We start from the raw sequence: 21,306 nt of genomic DNA, 5'->3' as shown, positions 1-21,306 counted from the left end.
TTTTGATCTATGATCCAATTTAACGATTCTCTTATTTTATGAAAAATATGCATATAATGCTCGTAGTAAGACATAGTAATGCCATGGAGGGCTCAAATTTGTCTCTAGATGGTGTTGAGTATGGAGGAGTAGTAAGAGAGGTTCTTAAAAAAACATGAAAGACTCTAACTCTAAAAACCAACCTTCTCAGCCTATCCTTTTAAACTCATCCCTTTCTTTTCCCAAAATCATTTCTAAAATACTTTCATCAAAAATCGAAAACCTCATAGAAAACTCATATGTTCTTGAGGATGCTCAAATCTCAAAAACATTTACTCTTTTGCTTAGTCCTTATAATATTTTCAGAAGACAAATATCTACTCTCAGATCTATCTTTAGAATCATCTTTACTAGAAGACCTAATGTTAAAGAATATGTCTAGTCTTTTAAAATGGATCAATATTCTTTGGTTGTCACCTCTAAAGAACAATATGTTAATATTGAGATTCGTCGAGAACTTATTACAATTTGACAACATGAAGGCTACACTCACCTTCATTATGAAGCAATTAGACTGATTATTTTCTCTTCCTGGAAGAGGACTACCTACCTCAGCTCGAGTCTCTCTTTTAAACTCTAGCTACCTCCACTATGAGAACGTCGTTATTGGGACTATCTTAACTACACTACATGCTGGAAGTGTAGTCCTAACCTTCTTTTCTAACTATAATGTTTGTCTAAAAAATCTCACTGTTCCACAAAGACTAAAATTTCGAGTCCAAGTCATTGGAGTGGACCAAATAGTTGATTCCTTGTTAGTCATTTTTCATCACTAGATAATTTAGAGACTACAAGACCATACCATAAATAATCATTGACTAGAAAATTGAGGATGAATCGTTACTAGAGGCTTCATCAAGTCTCTTGAAGATGGTTTTTGCACTTCCATCTACAAACCTTCTAAAATCCTTTTTTGAAGATTGTATTGACTTTTTGTGTTCATGTAGTTTTTCATAATTAGTCACCCATTCTAAATGAATAATTTTTTATAATTGTTGCCTAAATATGTTCCTAGGGATCTGAATGATTGAAGAAGTCTCCTCTTGGATGTTGGCTAGGACAAATAGAAGACCATCATTGCTAGTAGGTAATGAGATTGACGGCATGGTCCTATAGTCTATAGATTATCTAGTGATAAAGAATGACTAACAAGGTATCAATTATTTGGTCCACTATAGTGATTTATACTTGAACCTTCAGTCTCTTGGAATAGTGGGATCTTTGAAACTAACATTATAGTTAGGAAAGATACTTAGGGCTACACTTCCAACATGTAATGTAGTTAGGATAGTCCCAATAACAATGTTCTCATAGTCGAGGTAGCTAGAGTCTAAAAGAGAGACTCGGGTCGAGGTAGGTAGACCTTTTCTTCCATGAAGAGAAATAATCAATCTAATTGCTCCACAATGAAGGTGAATCTAGCCTTCATGTTGTCATTGTCTGATATGTTCTCGAGGAATCTCTATATTTACATATTGTTTTTTAGAGGTGGCAAGCAAAGAACATTGATCCATTCTAGAAGATCGGATACCAAACTTATGAAGGATGATTCCTACAATTTTATTGAAGAATTTTTCTATAGAATGACTAGTACATTGAAATAATGGTACCATAATTTAGGAGTTATGCAATAAGATCAACATCATAGCATGAATACAATAGCAGTTGTTATTGGAGCTCTTGTTCTTTAAAGGTGGCAACCAGAGAACATTTACCTATTCTAGAAGATTGGACATATTCTTTAACATAAGATATTCTGGTACATATGAGTTTGGAGATAAATTTGAGAGTAAATCTTTGTCTTCTAAAAATATTATAGGGACTCAGCAAAGGAGTAAATGTTTCTAGGATTTGAGTATCTTCCAAATCATAGTATTTTATAACATTTTTTATTTTTGATGAAAGTGTTTTGAAAATATTTTTGGGAAGAGAAAATGGTGAGTTTAAAAGGATAGGTTGAGAAGGTTATATGCCAAACTTATGAAGGATGTTGGTTCCTACAAAGTTATTAAATAATTTTGTTGTAGAATTACTGGTACTTTGAAAGAATGGTACCATAATTTAGGAATTGCGTGACAAGATCAATTTCATAGCTTGAATACAAGAGTATCCCCATATATTGTTGAATTTGCTTTATTGTTAGAGATTGATTCAAGAAATCAAGAATTTATTCTGCTATGTAAAGTTGAAGTTTTGTGAGAATCCATATCCTTGGAGATTAACAAAATATCATTTATGTATATGAGAACATTTTCTAGGATAGGTGGTGACATGACAAAAAGTTTTACCTAACCTTATCTATACACCATAATGACATCTTTAACATGTTAAACTATCATTTTAGTCTGATTTGGTTGAAAGTGAAAAGATGTATTGTCGTACTTTTGATTAAGTCAAACTTCTATACACAAGATGATGATAAGGATATATAGTCTTATGCATTATCGCTTCCATTAACTCTACATTGTAATCATCTGTCAGATCTCTAACTTTCTGGAATTTTCATTTGGAACATAAATTTTTTATGTGGACTTAAAAAATTTGTCTCTTGAGAAAAGTTGGAAGGAACTATCCTATTGTTGGGATAATAGTCATTGGGTCTTTGAGACAAACTTTCCTGATTAGAATCAGGTGATTTAGGATGATAGTTGTTAATTTCATAGAGATGTCTGGCAAGTTGAAGTTTACAACTCTTATATAGAGAATAATTTCCAAAGTTTCCCTAAAAATACACTTCATTTATGTAAAGGCCATCTTTGAGAGACCTAATGAAGCCTCTAACAACAATTCATTCTAAATTTTCCAATCAATGATGATTCTTCCATTTATAGAGGAAGGAATGATTCCTATTTATGTTGTTCACCCTAGTGGAAGAATTATTTACTTTGATAAGGTGAATGGTCACTTCATATAGGATGTAGATCCTAATATGTGCGATCCTGGTTATGAGTACTGACAACATTCATGAGGTACCAGCAACAAAGAGGATGATTAATGGAAAGGAAGATCATGTAAGCCACCTCCTCCTCCCAGAAATATTCTCAAAACACTTTCATCAAAAATTAAAAACCTTATAGAATACTCGTATGTGGTGATCTTGGTAATTGGATCAATCTTTCTATCAAGAGAAGGAAACTCTTGATCATATGATATTCCAGTAATCATCATGCAAGGAATTGTTTGACTAATTGGTGAATTTATTATCGCATTACACCTATTATACTTTAAAAACTCTTTAGGACATTTATTTCTTTGAAACATTATATTTAACAAATATTATTCTTTAGAACATTTAGACATTTGTTTGATTACATTTCAATATTTTTACAAATATTTTTAAAATTTAAAATAATTGAAATAAAAAAAATGAGTTGAAACTAAAGTTATAAATAAAATAAAATTTTAATTACATCTAATTTAATTACTTTTTTATTTTAAATTATTTAAAATATTGTTTATAAATTTTCAATATTATAAGATTAGTAAAATTTATTTTTATTTATAATATAATCATAAAATAATTGAATTCTTTTATAATTTTAAATATCCAACTTAAAATTTTAAATAATTCTAATATGATTTAAATTTTTAAATAAGAAATATTAATATGTGCATGTGGACATGCGCAACGAGAATTAATCACCAATATTGAATACAAAATAAATAAATTATGAATTTCAATAGGCCTTTTAAAAGAAAAAATTAAAATTTAAATATGTTTTTAGTTCCTATAAAATTAACAAGTTTTGATTTTAGTACTTGTAAAATTTTTCTTTTTCTTCATCCTTATAAAATTAAAATTATTATTTTTAATCCCTATTTTTATGTGATCATTTTCTAACTACTTTATTTATTAAAAATCATTACTAATATTATATCGATATTTAACATTTTTAAAAAAATTTATAGATCCATAAAATAAATATTATTTATCTATCTTAAAATGAACATTAAGGATTAAAAATAATTTGTTTAGATTTTAGAGAGATAAAAATCAAAGAAAAATATTTTACAAGGATCAAAATCAAAATTTAATTATTTTACAAAGAGCAAAAAAAAAGTATTTATAAATTTTAAAAGGATGAAAAATAAAATAAAATAAAAATAAAAAGACCAAATAAAATCATCAATTTTATAAGAACTTAAAAACATATTTAAGTCAAAAAATTAATTATATTTTAACTTAATTATTATTCTTTTGGCAGTAATAAAAACTTAATTATTCTTTACTAGCAGAAAAAAAGTATTCCGTACTTACATTATATTAAAAAATATATATAAAATAAATAAATAAATAAAATAAAAAATAGAAACTAAAAGTAGTTATTAAAAGTAATATCTTTTATATATTAATATAAAAATATAGATTCATTAATTTTAAATTCTTAAATTTAAATAAAAAATATTTTTTTCTAATTTTTTTAAATAAAAAATATAATAATAAAAAAAGTAAAAATCAATGTAATTACCAAAAAGTATCTCATATATTAGTATAGATAAATATAAATTATATTATTATTAATCTTAATCTGACTACAATATATTTATTTCACCAAATTTTAAAACCCTATTTTGCAACGGTTACTCGCTCCATTTTTATATTGCCGAAACTCTGCAGAGTTCCATTCATCAATGGCGACCAAAGATTCGGCTCTGGAGTTGCACGAAATCACCACTGATTCTGAAGGATCCGACGCGGATCCCGAATGGGGCGATTCCGATTATGAAGACCCCGATTTCGACGTGCACGAAGAAACCCAAATCAACTTCTCTAACTTTTCACTTAAGCACAACCCAAAAACAGCGCGGTAATCTCCTTATTCTATTCCACCCCATTATTTAAAATCCCATTTTTAAGCCTTACTTTGTCGAAATTTGGTTCTTGCAGCGTTGTCGAAGATAAGGGTCTTGGTGAGGAGGTGTTGGAAGCGACTTCATCTGTTCGTGATGGAGAGAATTTTGATAAAGTTCAAAAACTAATCGAAGGTGAATCTTCTTTTTCTCTTTGGGTTTTAGTGACTGATGGAATCTTTAGCTACTCTTTGCTTCAATTAGATACAATAACACCCTTTTTTTAACAAGCTTTTTCTTAGACCAATTTTTGTGTTGTTCGCTCGTATTGGTCTTATCAGGTTCGAACAGAAACGCTTCTAGTGGAAGATACCTATGGTTCTTAAGAAAAACACTTTGTGATGTTACTTAAATGTGATGACAGAACATGATGTGTGATTTTGGTTGTGTTATGTGTGTTTAAGCTTTTCTATTAAACATGTTTATCTTTCATTTGTTTTGGTTGGCAGCGGGACTGGTGGAGAAATTGAAAGTGGATGAATGCAAGTTGTATTTGAGGAAGAATGGTCTGAGGCTAACTGGGAACAAGGAAACGCTAATACAACGCATAAAGGAGCATTTAGAGTAATTGATATTTTGCGTGCAAGTGCAACTGGTAGCTTTTCAAAGAAAATTGTATGGTTTTTCTGATTCTTTGTGATTTTCAGGATTTTACATGGAGGGGAGAAAAAGTATCCACCTTCTAGTTTTGTGCTTAATTGTAAAGGTTAGTACTAGTGATTTTTCAAAATATGTTGATTTAAATGTAGCATTTCTAAAAATTATAAAATTACTTGTTCAGGTTAACATAACATGTAAACTGCCCCCTTGAGTTCCTCACTTCCTCTTAAGTTTGAGAGAAATGTCTTGATAATTCTAACCACGGGAATATTGAGGGTCCGATATCACTCTCCCATTAGTTTTTTCTAAACAATTTTATTTTAGTTAAATTTTTAATTGAGTACTTTTTCTTTGAAATCTATTAAGCATTCACCAGTATCCCCACTAGTAAAAATATCAAATAAATATTTGTTTTTACAATTCCTGCAGTTTGCTCAAACTCTGTTGGTCTTTAATTTTTATCATCTAAGGCTTGAGAACTTGAACATTATTTGCCCTATGCAGGTGATGCATGCACCGGTGATGTTGTTTTGTTTGAGCAAAATGTCTATGAAATGTAAGCTGCTCTTTTTACCTTTTTCTATCTCAATGCATCATAAGTGGAAGACATCTGTGATTTTTTAAACTGATTTTTTTTAAAGCAAATATATATATATATATATATATATATATATATATATATATATATATATATATATTGTGTTTGTGTATATGTGAAGCTTGACATACACAGCATTGTTATGCTTACTGGTGTATATGCCACTGGATATATTATCTAGTGGATGACTAACTTCCAAAGGAGAGATTAATGATGTTGGTGAAGTTCATTGCTAAATTACACCCATCTTCTTCCAGTTTCCTCATCAGTATTTTTTTTCTCAGGTTCAACATCGCATCCAGGAGTGCCAGTGGTCCACCTTGTGGCAAAAGGATTGTTGCAGGCCGCATAGTGAAAGAAAGCTATGGTGCTGCTAAGCAACAGCATACGTTTACGGTGAGAATTTTTTTTAGATAATTCTCTTAGATGGATATTGGATACTGACCTTATGGTATTGTATAAGAAATTAATTAATGCCTTAAATACATTTGCAAAGTAAAAGTAGGCTACTATTGTACAAGAAGGGTACCGGTCACTTGTCTCCATTTCTTGAAAGAAATTTTGTTATATGATATATCCCAATAAAGATGCACATTTTCTCTCTTGGATAAGAGTATACTTTATTAAGCCACTAGCAAATAGATTATCTTTGAATCATTATTTAGTTCTTCCGCCAACAAAACGCTTCTACGTATCCTGTTCTTATACAGATTGAAGTACTCTGGAGCAAAGGAGAAAAGCCTCTCCCTCCCCTTCACCCCTTACTGATTAAAGGTCGAAACCTTTACAGGTTGAAGACAATGAGACAGGTTCCTCATTTGGAAGCATTTCTCCTTCTGATGTCAATGAGTTATTCCATATTATTTAATGAATATTATGCACCGTGTCTTTAATTTTAGAAATGGGAGGATGAAGTAAAAAGGCAGAAAATATTGATGGAAAAACACTCAAGGGGATCTTTTGCAAGGGCAGATAGAGAAGCGAGGATACAAGAAAAGGAGAAGAGGAAAAAAGTTAGAGAAAATAGGTACTTGATTTCATATCATATTTAAAGTATCCTGTCTTCTTAACACTGCAAGTAGTAGTAACTATTTATATATACAAAATAATTTCATGTACTTATGCATTCTTCATGTTCAGGGTCTCCAAAAAGGATTCAGCAAGGAACCAATGTCAAGAAACAAATGTACCCACTAATCTAGAAAAGTCAGAATTTCCATCTCGAAATTCTGGTTTATCTGCCCACATTGGGAAAGAAACATTGGCTAATAAACCTCTAGTTATACCCGGACAATGTGTTGATTCTAAAACTATGGCTATGGGAATGGGATCTGACCAATTGGAAACTAGATCATTTCCTGTTCACCACATACATAATCAGCAACCTTGGAATCCCACAACTGGTTGTAGGAGTACTTTTAATACTGATCATATGAGGGGAGCTTCACTTGGTGCAAACTACAACTATGCTAACCTCCATTTCAGAGAAATACCTATTAATATCGAGAAAAACTACCCTTTCATTGCTGGGGCAACTGGATTTACAGGGTGGAATCATCAAAGGGTGCCTTTGGCAAATGCAAACTACTCTCACCCGATGATGCCCAACAGAGAAAGCCATAAGCAAACCCAGCTGTGTAGACATTATTCCCGTGGGAGGTGCTATTTTGGGGACACCTGCAAATTCTTGCATGATTTGAGAGACACGGGGAATGTGTGACAAATTTGTTGTGGCATGATTCCATTTATGTTGAGGAATTAAAAAATGCTTTACTTTTTTAATTGAAAAATAGATCGATTTGTCTGCTATACAAGATTAAAAGATTTTGTGGCGTTTTCTCTAAGTCCCTTCTTTGTAATTGCCAATGTGTTGCAAATTCTTACGTGTTTCCCTCTAAGATCAAATGGTTGTGTAGAATCTACAACCTTGCAATCATATCAATTCAACATCCTGAGTTTTGTTAGGATATAAATAGGGTCCTAAATAGTTATAATAACAAGAGAAATCAGTTTATAAAATACACATATTATATTGGTTAAAAGTTTTATAGGTAATGATTAAAAACAAAATCATGAGAGTTTAGGTTCAAAATATCAATGTTGATATTTGTGTAAATAATCAACAAAAATAACAAAATATATAATTATTCTATTGATAAATATATTTCTCTTAGACAAATATCATTATATAACCTTAATAGTGGTATAAGAGATAGATTTTGTTGAATGAGAAATTAATTTTTTTTGAGGAAAGGATTGTTAGATCATAAATAAGATGTTACATTATTAGAATAAGATGATAAATAAAAGTTTATAAAACACACACTTCACTAGTTAGAGACCTTTCGAGTGATAAATAAAAATAAAATTATAAGATTTAGTTTCAAAGTGGACAATATCTAACTAATGTTGAGTTGTGTGTGTAAATAATCGTAGAAACAAGATATAATAATTCTTCTCTTGGTAAATATATCTCTCTTAAACAAATACTTTAACATAATTGTAGCAACCTCCTCGCTTGAGAATTTAAAGGCATTTATCTCTTGATAGTAATTTTTTTTTTCACTTCAATCTTGTTACTATTCAGTACTAGTATTAGAAGAAAAAATATATAAATGAAGTGTTGTCTATTGTTCTAATCTTCAAGTACATCAGAACATATAGATGGTGATGATTTTGTAGTAAGGAAATATCAAAGAAAAAGGTTTTTTCTTTTAATCCGTAGAAATTATTATGATGACAACACATTTAATTTTTAGATTTGTATATATTATTCCGATTTCCACCACTAGATCAACCCTAGTTGTTAGAGATGAGTATTTAATTGTGATAATCTTGGAACAAAGAAGAAATGACAAAGAAAATGTGTTAGTCTTCAAAGTGTATGTAAAGTATCGACTTTTAAGTTCAATTTGGGTCAATCAAATTCTATAGAAATTATATGTAATAGAATGTCCTAATGAACCTCTTTTAGGATAAATATATTCTTCTCAAACAAATATTATAATATAACTCTAACAACTTCCGCATCTGAGACTTTAAAGGCATTTATCTCTTGATGGTATTTTTTTTCACTTCAATCTTGTTACTATTCACTAGTAGTATTAGAATATATATATATATATATATATATAGTTAATCACCTATACACTAGCAGTGTAAAGTTTTTTTACACTGGCAACTAATTATATCTTTTAATTATGCCATGTCACTATAAACACATTTACTTTTAACAGTGACATGGCACAATTAAAAGATATAATTGGTTGTCAGTGTAAAAAAACTTTACACTAGCAGTGTATAGGTGAACTCATATATATATATATATATATATATATATATATATATATATATATATATATATATATATATATATATATATATATATATATATATATATATATATATATAGTGTTATCTATTGTTCTAATTTTCACATATATCATGACATTTAGATGGTAATGGTTTTGTAGTTATGAAATATCAAAGAGAAAATTTTTTTCTTTTAATCTGTAGATATTATTATGACAACATGTTCAAATTTAAGACCTTGTATATACTATTTCGATATTCACCATTAGATCAACCTTAGTAATTAGAGATGAGTATTTAATAGTGATGGTCTTGCAACAAAGAAGAAATGACGAAGAAAATATGCAAGTCTTCAAAGTGCATGCAAAACATCAACCTTTAAGTTCAAATTGGCTCAATCAAATTCTATAGAAATTAGAGGTAATAGAATGTGCTAATAAACCTCTTTTAGGATGTATTGGTGTTCATTTGGATAGGTTGCACACCCGCAATTTGTTAAAGGTAGTTTATAAAATAATGATTTTCTTAGTTTTCTTTGCATATGGGTGTTAGGATACAAACAAGTCTTGCATCAATAAAAATAAGAGAAAAAATAATAACTTATAAAACACAAACATACTTCAATAATTAAGAGACCTTTCGAGTGATGACCAAAAGTAAAATCATGAGAGTTTAAACACAAAGTGAATAATATCTCATCATTTTGGAGTTGCATATGTGTGAGAGTTTAAACTCAAAGCAGACAATATCTCATCATTGTGGAGTATGATTGTGAAATAACATTATAAAAATAACACTTATAAAATATTCTCTCAAACAAATAACATAAAATAACCCATCAACGGAAAGGATGAAAGTGGTTTTTTGATGCAACAAAATAACATTGTTTTGCTTTTCCTTATATTTTTATGTATTTGTTTGTTATTTTCATGTTCCACTTATCGATCTTTTTATGTTTTTGACAATGAAGATACAATCCTTCAAATAGACATATTTCATGATTTTTTTTGAGAAAATTTATATTTCATGTATTTTTGGTGAAGAGACATCTTTTTGTAGGTAGCAAATAGATAGATCAAATAATTTTTTAAGCAAATCATAATGAATCAGATAAATTAATCCATTAATCAATTTAAATCCACTAAAAATACACATAAAAATTCAACTAATCTAATCTATTTAAAGAAAAAAAATCCATTTAATTCATCCATTAACAATCTTTTCATTAATAGATATTCAATTCATCCATAAAAGCAATGTAATAAAATTAAATAATTTTTTTTATTTTTGAAGTATTTTATTTTTGTCTCATATCTTTATAAGTCATTACATTCTTATATAATCTTTTAAAATTTACAAAAAACAATTATGCCAAAATAGTCTTTAAAATTCTCAATCCAATAAACATATCATATTGTAATTCAATGGATTTTGAAAAAGTAGTGAATCAATCACCAATCCTCCATAGAATGAAATAGGTGAATTAAGTCTGATCCATTAATTATTTTTTTTATAATGGATAAATTTGATAGATTTACTTGTAAATAGATTGAATAAATGATAGATAAATGAATTCATTTGTCACCCCTATCTTTTGATAAAATGATACAACCTTTAAAATGTGCTTCTTTTTATAAAAGAGATATATACTTGCATAAAAAAAGTACAATCTTTTGTAGTAGCATCTTTTCATGAACAAAAATGTTTAAAAAAATTTCACAACATATTATAATATGAAATTCTCTCACAAATATATCGAAAAAATGGTTAAGTTAATAGTTATTACACTACCATTTTTAACAACCAAGCATTCGTTGGAATAAATAAACATACATTTTATAAAAAAAATTATTTATTATGAGAGCTTCTTTATAAATTTGATTTTGAATTTTACTTTAAATTTAAAGGGTTTATTTTATTCTAATAAACTTTTTTCATAAAATTTGTTGAAATAAGTGCAACTTATCATATTTTCTTTACTTATTATGAAGTTTATATGTAAAAAAAACGTGAAAAGTGTTGGTTTATGAGTGTTATTAAGTGAAAATTATTAATTCATTAGAGTCTCATTCTCTATTTTGTAAAATTTATATGAAATCCAATAAATAACAACTAGTATTTAAAAATGTTTGTTTGTCCTTTTTGCAAGTCGAGAGAAAGACGGGAAATGGATGAGGGTATATTTGAAAAGAAAAATTCTATAACCTCCGAAAACGTATTTCCGAATCTTTAAAAAATTAATTTAAATTATAAAATATTAAATTAAATAATTATTTAATAATAAAATTATTAAAAAATATTAATATTTTAAATTTTCGGCATCGGATACTTTTTCGGAGGCTGAAGCACTCCTCATTTAAAAAACTGAACTAATCACTAGCTATGAAGCAGTGCACTATATCAAAAAGATTAGTTTTTTTTTTTTTTTTAAAACGATCATTTATTGAAAATGCCTAATAACTCTTACAAAAGTATAGGATGTTAAAAGAAGAACATTACAACAGTTTCTCACTATCCATGGATTATGTTGATTATGCACTTCTATTGAATCCCCGATACTGAATATTTGTAATTCATCATAATGTTTTATTAATATACTAGTTTCTCACCAGACGGTTGAGGGATTAGTTCTTTTGTTTCATGCAACTGGAAATGGAAATTTTTGGTGTAAATGCACACCATGTTATTTTATACTCAATGTTTCTAAATAAATCTATCCTGGACATTGTGGCTGTGAATAATTGATTATCATCATCCCTGCAAACAAAAATAAATAATCTAAACTCTAACTTTTCATTAACAAACAACGATTATGTTAGTTTCGAATAGCATGCAAGCTAGCAATATTGCCATTGATATATATCCATCAGTCTCCAGTTAAGGCTTGCTTAACTAATAATCATTCAATGGACAATAAAAATTATAACAGGTGGGCAAAGCTATGAATCAACTTGTATGTATAAAACAAAAGAAACAATCGAAAGATGCACAAATACCTGAGAACGAGACTTTTTTCTTTTTTACTTCTAAAAGTCACCTAAGTAACTACAGTACAGAATAAATACAAAGGGTAATCTAAGTCTACATATCCGAAAAACATCACTGATGTGTTGTTCAATGAGTGCAAAGGAAAACAGGAAACTATTTACAACTAAGACAATGCATGTGATGCCCCCAGAGTTACAAAGCAGCGGCATATTTATTCAATATGCTTTATGTTTTATTATAAGTAAATAATTACTATTTTCTGGCATTTTTTAATGCTCAAATATTCAACATTATTTGCTCACTTCAACAGAATTTCAGCAACTTAGGTGGCAGGGGCATTGATTTGAACATTCTAGACTTCGTAAATTCATTGTGCATTACTGACAGAGTTGCTCTTGTTAACACCTTGCATGTCCATAGGGGAGTTTGTTATACTACTAACAGAGCCAAGGGTCTGAGAGCTCAACTGTGGACTGGCTGGACAAGCTTCAGGATTCCCAGCACTCATGGCATGAATTGCACCTGAGCTCATTTGCGGACTCATTGGAGTTCGTTGACTCATTTGCTGAGGGCTTGCTTGCTGCTGAGTTTGTTGGTTCAATGGCGGAACTCCCATTGATGGTGATCCTACCTGTGGGGGAGAAACAACTGCCTGCAATTGTGAAGTCGTTTCTTGTTGCTGCTGCTGCTGCTGTAATTGCTGCTGCAACTGCTGCTGAAATTGCAACTGCTGTTGGTGTTGCTGCTGTTGTTGTGGTTGTTGATGTTGCTGCTGCTGCTGCTGATTCATATAAAGATTCATCCCTGCCATCAGCTTTGGTGGGCCCATAGGTCCGATTGGTCGCTGCAGTGTATTCATATTAGCATTCATATTAGCCCTACCCAACATTGAAAGACTAGCAGTGCCAGGGTGCATTTGTCTGCCCCCGGAGATGCCAGCTATGTTAGACTGAGGGGACCCTAACATGCTTCCACGATTCTGCTGCACCAATCTAAGCTTTGATAAAATGTCAGCATTTGAATTTATTGTTCCGGACCTTAATTGTTGGCTTATAGAATTAGTAATATTTGAAGCCTGGCTAAGATTCATTGGGTTCTGACTCATATTTCCCATCCCAGCAATAGATGTCATTGGTGCTGAGATTCCAGTTCCCCCCATTCCCCTTGCAGCTCCCATTCCCATGGGTGCAAGCCCAACTATGCTATTTCTCAAGTTACCCATTCCAACAGCTGTTCCAAGTCCCATCATCATTTTCCTTTGCAATTGTGGCTGGTGTTGCTGGTGTTGCTGCTGCTGCTGTTGTTGTAACATCTGGAGCTGGAGAGCTGAAGGCTTGTTGAGCATGTGATTACCCAATGGCATGTTGGAGTTCTGTCCAACTGGATTTAAGTGTGAAAGCTGATTTGACGCAAGCATCATTGAAGATCTTTGGAACTGGGAATTCTGCTGTTGAATGAGAGTGTGTTGATTTTGTTGCAGCTGTTGTTGTTGCTGTTGTTGTTGCTGCACTGCTTGTTGCGAGTCCAGTTGCTGTGGTCTTGAAGCCATTGAGACACCGGAGAGAAGTCCTTGGGACATCTGTAAGGCTTGGGGGTTTCCAGGTGGCAACATCCTTGGGTTTGTAACAAGATTCTGAGATAGGTTTAAAGATGAATTACTGCTAGTAGCTGGTTTTGCAACTTCATTAGATGACTGACCAGGAACGGGCTCTCCATATTGTTGTGTTTCAACTACAGCGTTATTAGGTGCAGTAGATTGATTACCCAATGGAAGGTTCACCCGGTTCGGTTTAAGTTGGATCCGGTCATCTTCCTTCATGTATCCTTCATGAGCCATCTACAATACACAGACCAAACTATTCAAAAAACAAATTGACAAGGATACATTCTGTATATTGTTCCATCTCGGATAGAGAAACATACCAGTGAACAGAACTGTTGCGCAAGCAAATCTGCAGAATGCTGATCCACAAAAGCTCACATAAATCAGAGCAATAAAGTTGCAGAAACTCTCTTATATTAATATTACATGGCAGGCAGAAAAGTCAAATGTTTGATTTACTATAACTTTGATAATACATTAGCTTCCAAGTTCTAATAGCATTTCATGGTCGACAATGACCAATGAACCATCAAGTTAATGCCATGAAATTCACAAATTATCCGCACAAAAACTATCTTCCAAAATAACGATGGGAGAATACAATATGACTTGGGATAAAGAGGAGGCAAGATAAACAAGACAATTAGACATGTGTGCTGAGGAATTAATATATGACAATAACATTATGGCTATATCATAAATGGAAAGAGATGAAAGGAATAGTAGCAATGAGAGAAAATGGGAACACGTAATGGATTTAGCCAAAGGGCCTCAAAGCCATATAGCCCATAAGGTTTGACAAGGTGATGAAAGAGAAACTAGGATAAATATAGATAGGAAATGAATATTTGAAAGGCTTCACAGAGGATAACATAGCAAAAAAGGGAATAATAAATTAAATAATTTAAGCGGCAGAATGCATTTAAGTATTAAACTAACTTCAGATGTATATCCTTGATATCTTTGTATATAACAAAAAAAAAAGTCCACAATGAAACTTACAGTATTAGGTAATGTGAGGAGATGATCCTCTGCAGCCACGTAATCAACATCTTCAATGTCCCCAAAATGCATAGCCACAGTACCATCAGCTTTCTCAAACATTATCATCCTAATTCGCAACCTGGGAACTAGAGAAACAACATTTCCTGTATAAAAAAATGGAATGACAGTCAAAGAAGATTAAGAACTATATATTTCCAAGAACGAGAGAAAAATTGCACAAACCTTGAACTACACGCTCAGGCAAACAAAAAGTTAAGATTCTCATTTTGCACATGTTCATACTCCCACCTACAAGTGACTTTGACAAAGAAATTGACTCCTCTATCAATCCCTCATTATTAGTTGCATTGGCAATAAGCGCTGTTAAATGCTGTGGTGAATATGTATTCTGCTTCTTAATGTGATAATCATCCCCCTTGTTCTTCTTAAAGTTAAGTTGATGCCTGATATAAGTCCAAAATATGTGAGAACAGGAAACACATGACACTACCATTTTAATTCGAAAAGCATGAGAACTAGTTAAAATAAATCACAGATTATCAGAAAAAAGTAAAGTAAGATGATAGATTTAAGCTAATCGAAGCCACACCAAAACAGAATATTTTAATTTATTTATTTATAAAAAATTTGTCGAATATCAAAAATATTGGATTATAAAAAAAACATTGAGATGCAGTTTTAAAATTTAAACAGAATACCTCATTGTCACCATTTCAATTTTTGAGAACCTTTCAAGCATATTTTGAACACCTTGATCAACCAAACCTGAGGTCACTACAGAGGGACTATTTGCATTCAATGGGACACTGGTTGTACCAACACTAGCAGGAGAACCAACTCCATTCATTGCTGGGGTCTTAGGAAGGGAATTAGATCTCCGTTTTGCAGCTAGTTGTGCCTGCTGTTGTCTTTGTGTAGAATCGTTAGATGGAGTTCCAACAGTAGCAGGAATTGAGACCATTGCTGTCTTGTCTTTTTGTGAAACCCCAGGCACAGATGGTCCAAAACTTGGTACCACTGCACCATTGGAAAATTCACCAGATTTTGAAGATAATGGGGAGTGAGGTAATGCCCCGGTGGATAAGCGAGGACTCTGTACTGATTTTCTTTTCTGAAGCTGGTCCTCTTTTTTTGTTTCTCTCTCTATAAGTTGACCCAGATTATTCCAGGTTGCCTGAGGGAAATTAGGTCTCATGAATGCATGTTGCGAATATCGTTGCTGAAGCCGTAATTGTTGTGGGTCTAAATTGTTTGTGTCCATTTCCATCTCACTTTTGCTGCGGTTTATCTCAGCACCATCTAGTTTTTCCATTTCAAACTGTTCTTCCTTGGCAACCAGCTTCATGCCATGCTGACTAGAAGCAAAGGGAACTGCCCCCATCTCTGGATTCTGCCCCCCTTCAAAAACCTGTTGAGGAAACTTCTGAATGCTGCCACTTGCATACTGAATACCCCTGGCCATTGCTTGTTGTTGCAATAGTGTATTTTGCCAATTCATATCTGATCCTTGAATAGTTTCAACATGTGAACCTATTTGCTGATGCTGCAGTGCATCAACACCAGTGGAAGCAGGCCTTATTCTTTTTGCAATATTAGATAAAGGTGATGCTTGTCCGTCTTGATTATCCCTTTTTCCATGAAACGAAGCACTTGAGTTTGCATTATCAGCATATGCAATCATGACATCTTGTGCAGCAGCAGGAGCCCCTGACGAGTTAATAGAAGAAATTGGTCCCTGCTCCTGCAAACTTCTTGGAGTTCCAACTGACATTCCATATCTTGATTGATGTCCCATCATAGGAATGTTAGGGATGGAAGAATCAGGTATTAAATTCTTAGGTCTCAAGGCCATGGCAACGTTTGGACTAAGATTTTGCACAGACGGATTTTCATGGGTCTGCTGCACAATAGCATTGGATGCAGTGTTTCCTGAATCACCTAACCTGCTAATTAAGCTTTCTTGCACTCTATCTATGCAGACTTTCTTCCCATGAATTTTATTGGTAGAAGTAACAGCAAACTCTGGCATATGCCTTAATCGCTTTCTTGGCAAATTGAGCTGCAACATGAAGCTCAACATCATTAAGATTCACAAAACATACAACTATTGTTCATAAAGGGTAAAAAAATAGCCTGTTTAAACTTTAAACCTTCGTTGGAATTGGACTTTCACACAGCCGATCTAACTTTGGAGTAGGGTCTAGATGAAGTTTTGGTTGTAACACTTTCAGTATCTTTGATTCGACTTCCTATTATCAATGTGAACATAGCTAACTGAGATCAGTTACCAAATAATAATAAAATTATAGGATTTGGTCACTCATGAATGATAGATCATACTCACCATTAGATCACCATATGTCCAAGACTTATCAGTAATTGATGGGATGTCCTTTACAATATTTTCCAATGACATTTTAAGGCATACTTTATTAACATTAGGAGAACTTTCAGCAGACACAACACTACCCCCTTTTTCAGAAGAGCATCTTCGATAATCACGCACCTGGAGTTAACAGGATCGATATAAAGCTCAGTCTTATAAACAGTATGCATCATTAAAAGTTGATATTAAATAGCAAAAACAATTTGGAAAATGCTAAGAAGCAACTTGGTAAGAAGAAAAAAATATAGTGCATAATGGCACATGAAAAACTCTCTACAATAAATAGAAAGAAAAGAAAAAGAGGAGATATCAATATGAAAGAGCCCTCTGACACAGACTATTAATCATTCACTGGTATTTCTCTATGAGCAGTGAACATTGCAAACCAATTAACCAAAGCACAGAAGAAAGTTTGTGTAACCTTAACAAATTTTCATAAAAAATAAATTGAAATCTAAAATGTTAACTTTAAAAGCAAAGCAATCAAAAAAATATAAAGGCTCACCTCACATATAAGCGCTCCATCAACATACTTGGCAGGTATATCATCCAGAATATCCCCAGGCAAGTGACCTGACTCAATGGCCTGCAAATACATTACAAAATAAAAGTACACGTGAAGATTAGTAAATCAAATTTTTAACATAAACATACAAACTTTAATGAAAACAAAATTAAGAACAAGTAATTTGTTGAATAAGCCACAGAAATGAAGCTACCCATGGAAAGGGATCAGTCAAAAGCAAATTTCTGATCAGTTGTTAATAATGCACAATAGCAATGCCACAATGCTGACACAGTGTGGAGCAGTAGAAGGCCGTTACAAAGACGCCATCATGTGGTATTTTTGTTGTTGGGGCCAAATAGTGGCCCAAATTTCAGTTTTGTTGTGCAAGTTTGATGGGTGCCAAACACCCAATTTTGCTCCTACTCCAGTAATGTTGAGGCTTTTGAGAGTTAAAAAGACATTTAGCCTACCCATAAAGAAAAACCCAACCCCCCCCCCCCCCCTCTCTCCATTTCAACAGCAACTCCTTAGTTCTCTCTCTCTTCTCAACAAAGCACATCTTCTCTGTGCCAACCCTTACCAGCAACCACTACATCTCCAGCTATTTTCCAGCTACTGCAAGACCGGGGCAGCCTTATCTTATCAACAGAACAGGCCACATCTCTCAGTTGATATGACCACCCACCTTCATTTCTGTTACTGTTTTCAGCTACATTTCCTTCACTTTTGTTGTTATTTACTTGTATGTTTTGCTTACTATCTGTGACTTTCTTTATTAAAAATTATGAATATGTTGAGAATTGACTATTTTTTATGTAATTGTGTATATAGTATAGATTATACATGTATAAGAAAATTTTGAAATAGCCATCATTCCTCTCTGTGCTATCCCGCTATAGTGTTTTGGGGATTAACCACTATCAAGATTGGTAACATTTCCAATTTTCAGGTACAGAGGAGTAAAGGTGAAAACAATCAAACAAATATCAAATGCTGAAGCATTAAATTCAAATTATGAAACTCAATTATGCTGGTCTTCAAAAGTTGATTGAATCAAGCCAAAAACCTTGAAAATCTAGCATGATAATTTTGATACATGCATGCGGTAATGTTTACTATACATAAATAGAAAGTGCTCAATGTCTCAGTCAATGATTGTAAGCCTTAGAATATAAAAGCTAAAACTAAAAGAACAAGAAATTGTGGAATTTCAAGAGTATTACCAAGAAAAGACTTTCAGATGACCTATCATATGGATGTAACAACTTGGGAAAATCTTGATATTTTGACTGATTAGCTACCTCATTCTGAAAATTCAAAAAGTAGTTAACCTCATAAGAATACATATAAAAGGCCAAGCTCCAAGAGTCTGCCATACTTTTGGTAATTCCTTCAACTATAGCAAGATATTTATTGTATATTTAAACAAACCTCGGAGGGTTTTCCAATAGAATAACCCTCTGCAAACAGGTTCAACGTGAAAGAAGCTTCCCTCTCTGTCAAAACAAGTAAGCACCACAATAGTCAGGATTCATACAAAAGTTAAGTGAGCAATATAAATTTATTTTGACGTCTGACCTGCTAATGAAAGAGTTTCAGATGAAACATATGACCGGGGCAACTGAGCAATGTTTTCACCAGCCTCAACAAGATCGTTCTGTATAAAAAGGATACTTAATGAGATCAAGAAAGCAACATAAAACCAAAATATTTAACATTTTCCACTGTTTGCATTGATTCTTCGATTGAACTTAATGTGCTAATAAAATGCAGAAAACCGAAAGCTTTTAGTTCTTTCATATTCTTAGCCTAATTCCCTTCTAAGATCCCATCCCCAAAAAAATGGAAATCACAAATAACAGAGACATTTATTAGTTGTATGCTTGTGTGGCATTTGCCAATCTAACCAACTGAAGCAATTTATTTAGTTTTCTACTTGAAACCGTGATATTCACATCAGCAAAAAGTAAAAGACTTCAATTCTCTTATTAAACAATGATTTTCACGTCCAAACTCCTCCTCACAAGTTCCCTAGCGCAAATAGCATCTCTTCATTACTTTGGTTTGTCATAATCTGTGAAACGGAAAACAACAACGGCTAAAAACTTCCATAAGCTTTAATAATAAATACCAACAATTAAAATTCGGCACAAATCACTATTTTTCTATTATTTTCATTAATTTGCCCAAATTTTTGTTGGAATTATTGACTCGGAACTCGAGAATCCAAGGACTCAGTTGGGTTATACACATTAAATGTGAACACCTCTCTCAACAAGAATTTGAACCGTGTTTCGCCACAGGGAATTATCTTTAGGTCAGAACAACCCCAAATAAGAAAAAAAAAAAAAAAAAAAAAAACATGTGGAAGAGGAAAAAACACAAACTTGTGAAATAATCCAAAGACCCATAATTGAATTTGCGATTTTTGATGCAAATATTGAACCGAATTGTGGTTGCGCGTTGGTGATCTTACCTGGGGTTCTGACGAGGTGTCATCGTGAGGTTGGGGCGGAAGGGGAATCGACTTGGGGCGAAACCTAGAGCCGGTTTTGGACACCTTGAAGGACACCCCCATGAATTATGTGGGGATAAGAAAAGGAAAAACCCTAGAAATTAAGCGATAGGAGATGGAAGTGTTGAGTTAAAAGGTTTGAACTCGACACATATAGAAAGAGAGGATCAGTGTGATGTTCCTTCGATTTCTGCTGCGTTGCGTTAGTTTGGACTCTGTCGAAGGGAAACACTTTTCCACTTTTCTCCTCCTTCTTTTTATTTTACCTCACTTCTAAAAGATAAAGTAAAATTATAAAAATTAAAAGATTTAAATTTATTTTTAATTTATTTTTTTTTCTTATTTTCCATCTTTTTAAAATTTATAAACACTATTTTATCATTATAAAATGATTAAATTTTAATTTTAATTTATATAAAATATTTTTTTTAATTTTTATCTCTCTAAAATCTAATTCAACTATTTTTAATTTCTAATAGTTATTTTAAGATAAATAAATAATATTTATCTTAAAGATTTATAATTTTTTTAGAGGTGTTAAATATTAATATGATAAAATAATGATTATAAGTAATATTTAAGATGATTATTTAACTTTTTAATAAATAAATGTAATTAAAAAATAATCACATAAAAATAAAGATTATAAACAATAATTTTAATTTTATAAAGATGAAAAATAAAAGAAAAATTTTACAAGGATTAAAATTAAAATTTATTAATTTTATAGGAATTAAAAATATATTTAAGTCAAGTTAAAAAATATATTTACCTAATTCTTTTAAGCACGTTATTTTTCTAAGTGAATTTGATTGAACCACTTTTAATAAAATATTTACTCCCATAATATATTTTTTTATACAAAAGACTCGATTCTAAAATTCTATTATAGAAGATTAAG

The 21,306-nt window shown here is 31.7% G+C and overlaps 2 protein-coding genes across 3 annotated transcripts; one reads left to right on the top strand and one right to left on the bottom strand.

Moving 5' to 3' along the window:
- The first annotated feature begins 4,616 nt into the window (after positions 1-4,616).
- On the top strand, positions 4,617-7,910 carry LOC109812625 (uncharacterized). Its single transcript, XM_020376616.3, has 9 exons — positions 4,617-4,847; positions 4,928-5,025; positions 5,340-5,454; positions 5,538-5,596; positions 5,995-6,046; positions 6,373-6,484; positions 6,799-6,897; positions 6,988-7,115; positions 7,229-7,910. The coding sequence occupies exons 1-9, from the start codon at positions 4,672-4,674 to the stop codon at positions 7,806-7,808; spliced, it is 1,419 nt and encodes a 472-aa protein (XP_020232205.1). The 5' UTR covers positions 4,617-4,671; the 3' UTR covers positions 7,809-7,910.
- A 4,483-nt stretch (positions 7,911-12,393) lies between these two features.
- Positions 12,394-20,646, bottom strand: LOC109812599 (nuclear receptor coactivator). 2 transcript variants are annotated; one of them, XM_020376592.3, is made up of 12 exons: positions 20,367-20,646; positions 19,469-19,547; positions 19,322-19,386; positions 19,114-19,197; positions 17,888-17,968; positions 17,341-17,502; positions 17,147-17,245; positions 15,695-17,055; positions 15,219-15,439; positions 14,994-15,139; positions 14,312-14,350; positions 12,394-14,225 (listed from the first exon to the last, which is right to left on the bottom strand). In XM_020376592.3, the coding sequence occupies exons 1-12, from the start codon at positions 20,466-20,468 to the stop codon at positions 12,756-12,758; spliced, it is 3,909 nt and encodes a 1,302-aa protein (XP_020232181.1). In that variant the 5' UTR covers positions 20,469-20,646; the 3' UTR covers positions 12,394-12,755. The 2 variants fall into 2 exon arrangements, with proteins under 2 accessions (XP_020232181.1, XP_020232182.1); XM_020376593.3 differs by having other exon boundaries at positions 14,994-15,121.
- Positions 20,647-21,306: the final 660 nt, after the last annotated feature.

This window comes from Cajanus cajan, chromosome 5 (assembly GCF_000230855.2).
Source record: "Cajanus cajan strain Asha chromosome 5, NIPB_CcT2T_4, whole genome shotgun sequence".
NCBI lineage: Eukaryota > Viridiplantae > Streptophyta > Magnoliopsida > Fabales > Fabaceae > Cajanus > Cajanus cajan.
Note: the sequence above shows the minus strand (reverse complement) of the source record. Positions and strands in the feature narration are given on the sequence as shown.

What these genes read in the sequence shown, in the direction of transcription:
- LOC109812599 (XM_020376592.3), bottom strand. Translation starts at nt 20,468, where the DNA reads ATGGGGGTGTCCTTCAAGGTGTCCAAAACCGGCTCTAGGTTTCGCCCC. An exon ending in GGACATATGGTGATCTAATG is followed by an intron (nt 17,246 to 17,340) that starts GTGAGTATGATC and finishes CATTGATAATAG; the next exon opens with GAAGTCGAATCAAAGATACT. An exon ending in AAAGTCCAATTCCAACGAAG is followed by an intron (nt 17,056 to 17,146) that starts GTTTAAAGTTTA and finishes TTCATGTTGCAG; the next exon opens with CTCAATTTGCCAAGAAAGCG.
- LOC109812625 (XM_020376616.3), top strand. Translation starts at nt 4,672, where the DNA reads ATGGCGACCAAAGATTCGGCTCTGGAGTTGCACGAAATCACCACTGAT. An exon ending in AGCAACAGCATACGTTTACG is followed by an intron (nt 6,485 to 6,798) that starts GTGAGAATTTTT and finishes GTTCTTATACAG; the next exon opens with ATTGAAGTACTCTGGAGCAA. An exon ending in GGTTGAAGACAATGAGACAG is followed by an intron (nt 6,898 to 6,987) that starts GTTCCTCATTTG and finishes CTTTAATTTTAG; the next exon opens with AAATGGGAGGATGAAGTAAA.